The 7,148-nt window shown below is 55.1% G+C and overlaps 1 protein-coding gene across 1 annotated transcript in view; it reads left to right on the top strand.

Annotated features, from left to right (window-relative positions):
- LOC113205761 (uncharacterized) overlaps window positions 1-7,148 on the top strand; it is a 139,327-nt gene that overhangs the window by 119,363 nt on the left and 12,816 nt on the right. The window contains exons 2-4 of the mRNA XM_052265370.1: window positions 1,142-1,330; window positions 3,912-4,314; window positions 5,742-5,906. Coding sequence (XP_052121330.1) covers window positions 1,142-1,330; window positions 3,912-4,314; window positions 5,742-5,906 — 757 coding nt within the window. The remainder of the gene's footprint in view (window positions 1-1,141; window positions 1,331-3,911; window positions 4,315-5,741; window positions 5,907-7,148) is intronic.

The following is a 7,148-nucleotide window of genomic DNA, read 5'->3' as shown; positions in this document are numbered from 1 at the left end:
CGGACGGATCCTTATTGGGGCCGGATCAGCTCAACCCGCCGGGGATACTAATTACCCACAGTGAGTCTTGGCTTGCGGCGCGTCCTCGCAGCAGCAGCAGCAGCAGCAGCTGCCCCGGGAGCGCCCCAGGCCCGCTCCACCCAGGGCACCCCACGGCACCCTACTCACCCCACTTTACCCCGCTTCCCGAACCCCTCCCCACCCCACCTCCCTGGAACGAGACTTACTGCGCGCGGGGACTTGACAAAAGAAAGAGTGCCAAGTTTACATACTACTTGAGGTAGGTGCCAGAGACCGCAAAGAGGACCGGCGGGCGCGCGCCGGGCCGGGTGGGGGTGACAGTGGGGGAGAAAGGAGCGGAGCAAGGCCTGTTTCTCTGTTGGAAAGGAAGAGAGTATAAGTAATCGTCGAAACATTATGCGAAACTCCGGCGTGAGGGAAAAAAAGGAATTCATGTAGCGGCGGTGGTGTGGCTTTCTGCGTAAACAGGGCCGAGGAGGGGTGGAGGCGGGGGGTGCTCGCTCTACTTAAATGTCAAGTCAAAGGCCCCGCTGCCCCGCCGCCTCGCCTCCGCGCCTGCCCGATGTGCACAACGCCCGAAACGAATTAAACCGGGTTTCCTCTCCGCCGGTCTCATTCCCTCCGGGATGAGTGCGCGGGGGCCGGGCGACTGCCGCCGCTGCCTCCCTGCCTGCCTTGCCTACGGTCTAATCACATTTAGGAAACGGATCAAAGCGGAAGTCTGTCGGGCGCACGTCGCCGCACGGCCGGGAGGCCTCCTCGTTGGGACGGCAATAAGACGCCTACGCCATTTACCTCGAATTGACGAGGCATGGTGATGCCGAGGGCTCCTGCTTGCACGTCGTGGGGGGTCCGTGTGCCGTGCTGCATCAGCGTGCGAAGGTAGAAGTTACTCGACCTCCCACAAGTTGAAATCGAGTTGGCAGCAGCACCGAAAATAAAAGTTGTGCCTTTAATCCTTTATAGTGGAAAAATCAACTGAAAAGCACTTCTCGCCAGATGTCTACTTTTGCGTATTGATAAATATTGCTGCTGTCATAATTGTTTTCATCCAACTCGATGGAAACGTTCTGTCGACAGAGAGCATAGCATTAACGCGCCTTTTCTTTTGCTGTTGCAGAGCGGTTCAACGTACTGTACCAAGAGAACTGGACGCAGCAAGCCCAGGAGCAGCTGCGCCGCTTCGAGACGCGCGTCGTGGAGGCCACCAAGGTGGAAGGCTACGACGGCAAGGACCCGCAGGACCAGGACCGCCAGTGGTCCTTCAGCGGAGCCCTGCTCTACTCTGTCACCGTCATCACCACCATAGGTGAGAACATTTCGTTTTTCACGCATTTACTTTTCCTCGGGCACCATACTTCAAACGCATGTGGAGCAATATGAAGATGTAGCCAGACATGCCCGCCTCTGCTTTGGAAAACAACTAAACGGGCTGCTTTAGGTTATCGATCTGATGTCCGTCTGGCGTATGCTTGTCCTGTTCCACTATAGAGGGACTTAAAGCCAGGGAAGAAGAAAGTTCCAGCGCATCTTTCTGAACGGTCACTCCTGGGCATCAGATCGCCGACGGCAAATCCTACCCTCATTAAAGACGATGAAAAATATGAGGTTAGAAAAATACATTCCGAAAATTTGTATCTCGCTCGAGACCGCACATGCTGAATCAACCCCAGATCAATCCTACGTTTTTTTGTATGTATACGATCTGTTGTTTACCGGAAGGGTAGGATGCAGTCGGTAACTCATCGTTACAGAAAATATACATATGTCTCTATTTCAAATAACGTATATCAGCAAGCCGTTCGCCGGCTAAAAAACAAAAACCGTGTAAAGTGAAGATCAGCAAAGTAGGAACCAGTCTTACTATTGGTAAAAATATCTCAGTGAAAGCTTACGTGATTTTTCACTTGTATCGAATTTTCCCATACTCGTCCAGTAACATTCCCACCACACACCACATTCCACACGGATTATATCCATTTATCAACGTTTAACTTTATTTATTTTAGATTTCAGCAAAAGCTGTGGAGTGGGCTGAATTGCGCACAGGACATAATGAACTGGCTCTAAGCTCTCCACGGCCGGCTGCGGGGGAGGAGGGCGAGTTAGGAAGAGCAAACATGGCGAAACAAGCCAGCCAGCCGGGCGGGCGGGCGGCGCGGAGAGCGGGTGGCTGCGCTGTGCCTCCGATGGGCACCCAAGTTTGTGAATGCACTGCTGCACCACCCGCTCTTTCTCTCCCCGCCCATCCACCTCGCGCTCCCTCCCGTTGTCGCTCTCGCTCTCACCCTTTTGCTCCCCCCCCCCCCCCCCCCCGTTTCCCCCCCCCCCCCCCCCCTTTTCCCCCCCCCCCCCCCCCCGCGTTGCATACCCGCACTGGCTAGAAAGAGATGGCGGGACCGATGGCCTACTGAGCGGAGTTGGCTGTGACTTACGGCCTGCGCTCAATCTCTCGGCAGTCGCTGGTCGTATATGAATGACGGGCAGCAGGTCCATGGGCAGTGCTCCCCGTCAGCTGGAGGGTAGGCGGTCATTCTTTTTATTCTAGTCTTACGTGCACAACACAACACTCCCACCCACTTCCAGCCAAGCTTTTCTTTTAACATATTCAACTAGCTAGGCCCGCTGTAGCGCTACACAGATATGCCAGCTCTACCTTTCCTTTGACCGTCAGCCAGACCACCCTGTCTTAAGTGAAAACCCAATAGTGTAATGTTACTTACTACAAACAAGAAACACTGTAACAATTAGCGTGATTGCCCTTGCCTGAATACAGCGACGTCAACACCTTGGAATAAAAGGCACGCAGTTCGGCTGCTAGATCCGAACTCCACGCAGTTCAGCCGCTAGATCCGAGATCCACGCAGTTCTCCACTACAGGGATAGGAACTGCGTGTTTTTTACAAGCTGTCAGAATCCTTGCAAACAATGTGTTTGCTTTGCTAATAAGTAGTTTGCAAGCTTGCGAAGAACTAGTTCCGATTACAATGTTTGAAAATTCTTTGCAAGCTGCAAAGAAAATAGTTTGCAATACGAACCTATTCTTTGCTAGCAGTTTGAAGTGCAGTAGTGAAGTAGCCCCGATCTCCCCTGTACAAATGGATGTGTTACAGCAAGAATGAGAGATTTTGTAGAAAAATTAAGAGAGCATTCAATGTCAAATTACGATATGAAATTTCTAACAGTGTCGGCGCCTGTAAGACTCGGGGTAGGCCAGCCCGCAGTACACTCATGCACAGCAGGCGAGATGTTGCCTACCACCCAGGCGCTATGAGAACCTAAACTGGCCGTGGTTGTCAGTTTCCTGACGGGCCTACTTTCTGTTTTGGGTGGTTTCACCACAATTATACGGCAGATACTAGAAGTATGAAAGATCGAGCTTATTCCTTAGCTCAAAGTTAAATTTGTACTCCACGTCTCTCTCGTTTTTGCCCAACGCTCTTTCCCTTCGTTTGCGGCAGTGGACCGTGGGCGAAGGGGCAGGAGAGAGGGGACTACTACATACATGTCGAGAGGTGAGGGCAGGCCGTGCTGCTAGTAGTTTTGTGCGCCTTTGGTGTGCTGAGAGGGTGGAGGGGGGAAAGCAGAGCAGACCCTCCCGCCCCTCCTCCTCCCCCTCTCCCCGCGCCTCGCGAGCGGCTATTTAGCCGACAGAATGCAGCCTGTGACATATTATTCATGCCGCGTGGCGATGCGCGCTGATAACGCTAAAAGGTTTCGCAGCAGCGATTCGCGCGACAAAACGGCGGCGTCGCGGCCGCGGGGGGGAGGAAGGGGGGACGGGGGAGGAGTTCAATGAGGCCGCTCTTGGAAAAGTCGAATTTTTAATCAGGTCTTCATTGAAAAGAGTTGTTAAATTTTAACCATAGTTGTTTGTTTGTTTGGCTCAGGGTACGGCAACCTGGCGCCGCGCACGGCCGAGGGCAAGGTGGTGACGATGCTGTACGCGCTGGTGGGCGTGCCGCTGATGCTGCTGTGCCTCTCCAACCTGGGCTCCTTCCTGGCCGACACCTTCCAGTTCGCCTACAGCCACGCCTGCTGCAAGCCGTGCCGCGGCGGTGGAGGCAGCAGCAGCAGCGGCAGCACTAAGAAGCAGATGCTGCAGCAGCAGGAGATGCAGCAGCAGCAGATGGTGGGCTACAGCGGGGGCAGCGTGTCGCTGGGGCCGCCGGGCTCCATCGCCTGCCCGCCGCCGCACTGCCCGCCGCACGGCCTGCCGCCCCCGGGAGCTGCCGCCTCCACGCTGCCGCGCGTCAAGGCCTGCAGGGACCGCCCCTGCGCCGGGAGCTTCGGGTGAGTCAGCTCTATGCGAGTACCACGGGTACTGGTCGTTTAGGCGAGAATCTGTTGGCTGGGGGACCAACATACAATAGCGCCGGTAAAAGCACCGCCTTTCACTTGGTTCCACGGAAAAAAGAAGAACGACTAACCCTTTTGTTGAAAATAATTTATTGAACGACGCGAGGAAAAGTGTTGCAGACTTTAGGTTGTTTCGGCAGGTTTTCGGGGTGATTTACATTTCGGCTGCTGCTGCCGCCGCTGAAAGTGCCCTTGTTGGCTGGGATTGCCTTCCCGCTCTCTGCCATTCCATTTCATCCTACTGACCCCGGCCGGCGACCCATTTAGCCCGAGTGCTGCACACACACACACACACACACACACATCTCTCGCACACACTTATACACACACACACATACACACATACGTGTTTTCCACGGAAGTGGCCCGAAAAGAGTGTCGCACACGGGAGGGGCGGGGCTCACGCTCCGGGCCGCGGCGTTGCTTTTGTGAATCGCTCATCGTCAGCTGGACACATACACACGCACGTAGCATCATCATTTACTCGCATATTCTCTGCCTCCCGCTCTCCCTTGGTCTCGCTCGCTCTCACTCCCTTCTCTCTCCGTGCGCCTCTGCGCCGCGACCCAACCGCGACCCCACCCTACCGTCTGCCTCCCACAAAGTTTCCTGCTATTCAAACAAGGACAAGCGGGACCCAAACAAAAAAAAAATCTCGGCAGATAAGACGGGCCGCAGTCGTAGACTTCATATGTCATGTGCGTGTACGAAAACTCACGCCGTCGGCTATTTTCCCAGCATCCCTAGCTCGGCGCGGTCCAGCGGGGTCTCATCTGACGTTTGTTCACCTTCCCCCGCTCGCGCGGATGTGGCGTCCTTCTTCTTCCACTACCACAGAGCAAATATTGTCGGTGGACCCGTGGCGTGGCCTCGAGGCGGTGGCGTGCCCGTGTGCGTGAGTCCGTGTGTGTGTGTGGATGGGCATTGGGCTGGCGGACGGCAAACGCCCCGTTCCCGCTATCGCCCAGAGGAATGATGCGCAAACGTAGGAAAGCAGAACGCGACCTGTCCGTCCGTTTACGTTTATGACGCTGGCTACGCCTTTTCACCTCTTCCACAACACCGGCCTCATGCGTGTTGGAGCCCAGTGTTTAGACTTGGCGTCTTTGATCTCTGAGCGCGCAGTGAGAGTGTGTGTGTGTGTGTGTGTCTGTGCGAGAGAGAGAGAGAGAGAGAGATTGGAATGCAGTGACGAAAGGGAGAGTACCTCGTTTTCTGCACTCTCTTTCCATCCCCACACTTCTCTGTGCCTTTCCACTGTTTCTACCTCTAATTTATTACATTTTGCTGTGCTACTCCGACAAACTCAAAGTCGCGGGTCTTTGCAATAATTACTTATTCGTTTCGTTGCTGGTGCACAGGTATTTCAGCGGCCCGGTGGACTGGAACCTGGTGGGCGAGCAGCCGGGCTTCTTCCAGGACCGCGAGCGCGAGCAACAGCTGCACAACACGGTGGTGAAGCAGGCCGACAACAAGGTGGTCACCAGGCTGCACCACCCGCCGCACATCACCCCGGACGTGCACAGGTATGACTTCAACATTTAAGTACTTTTTGTGCGCGTCGTTCGTGTGATGGGAGGGTGGCCGTGGCCGGTTGGCCGGTGTGGCGGGGACAAGTGGTGGCGCCCAGCTCGTGTGTCGCTGGGGTTTTGCACCCGAGGATTGTAGAACATTTTTCAGAGCGGCCTAACATCCGGGCATGGACGGGGGTGAGAGAGGGGGGGAAGGGGGTGCTCGTGTCCGCCGTGATAAAGAGGTAGTGGTGTTTTTATGTCGGACAACGTCAAACATGTGACCGCCGCACCTATCCTTTTTTGTGTGTTACATCATTATCATATGTCTTCTCGATGTATTAAACAAAACACACGTACACACTAAAGAAGTTGTTTTTATGAGCAATTCGTTTCATTTTATCTTCGCTAATAACTTATTCAGACCTGGTGTCAGGCGATCTGTAGAGCTCACTGGAACCTAAAGGTGCTATGTTGTGCCTTTCTTGGAGAGCTCCATATATTTTCAGTGTAGCTCGTCTGTAAAGGCACTACAAAGCCCTAAAGGTGCTACAAATTAGTTCCTTTCGCAGTTCCAGTGCCTTTGTAAATTTAGTAAACCTTTTTGTGCCCTTTAAAGGCGGAACTTGGCACCTTCGTTTTTTAAGTGTTTCCCGTCCTGAAATATTTTTCTATCGTGCGTGATGTGGCATACTGTACCATGTTATTGGTGAAGGCTCGGTGCATGGCTCGTCGTCGTCCGCTCCGCAGCGCAGTAGGGCCGGCGCACGGAGGCTCCGGAATGCGTGGACTGAAACACGACACGTTGTCCCCCCCACAGCCCGCACCCCCTGGCCCACAATCTGCCGGTGACATTGAGGCGCGCTGCGGCGCCGGCTGCGGCAGCCTCCAGCACCGCCGCCGTCACCTTCATCACCACCACCATCATCACCGCGCCGGCGCACCACCAAGCGGCAACATCAACACCGTCACCGCACCGCGCAGCGCACCCCCTCCACCACCGAAAACCATTACCACCACAACTACAGAGAGGGATGAGGCGGGTGGCAGCCCTTACCGCCCGCCCCTGGAGTGGGCCCCTCCCCCACCCCGCCCAGCATCACTCACTCTGTTGCAATTAGTCACAGGGTAGTCCCTCCCATCTCCCTCCCCCTTCCCCTCTCCCTTCCTTCGCCCTCCACCACCCTCACCCTTGCAGCCGACCCCGACGGGGTGAAAAGCATCAGCTGCCCTCGTCTCCCCACATCCCCCTTTGCT

The sequence above is a fragment of the Frankliniella occidentalis genome, unplaced genomic scaffold (genome assembly GCF_000697945.3).
Source record: "Frankliniella occidentalis isolate FOCC.00 unplaced genomic scaffold, Focc_3.1 Scaffold26, whole genome shotgun sequence".
In the NCBI taxonomy this organism is placed as follows: Eukaryota; Metazoa; Arthropoda; class Insecta; order Thysanoptera; family Thripidae; genus Frankliniella; species Frankliniella occidentalis.
Note: the sequence above shows the minus strand (reverse complement) of the source record. Positions and strands in the feature narration are given on the sequence as shown.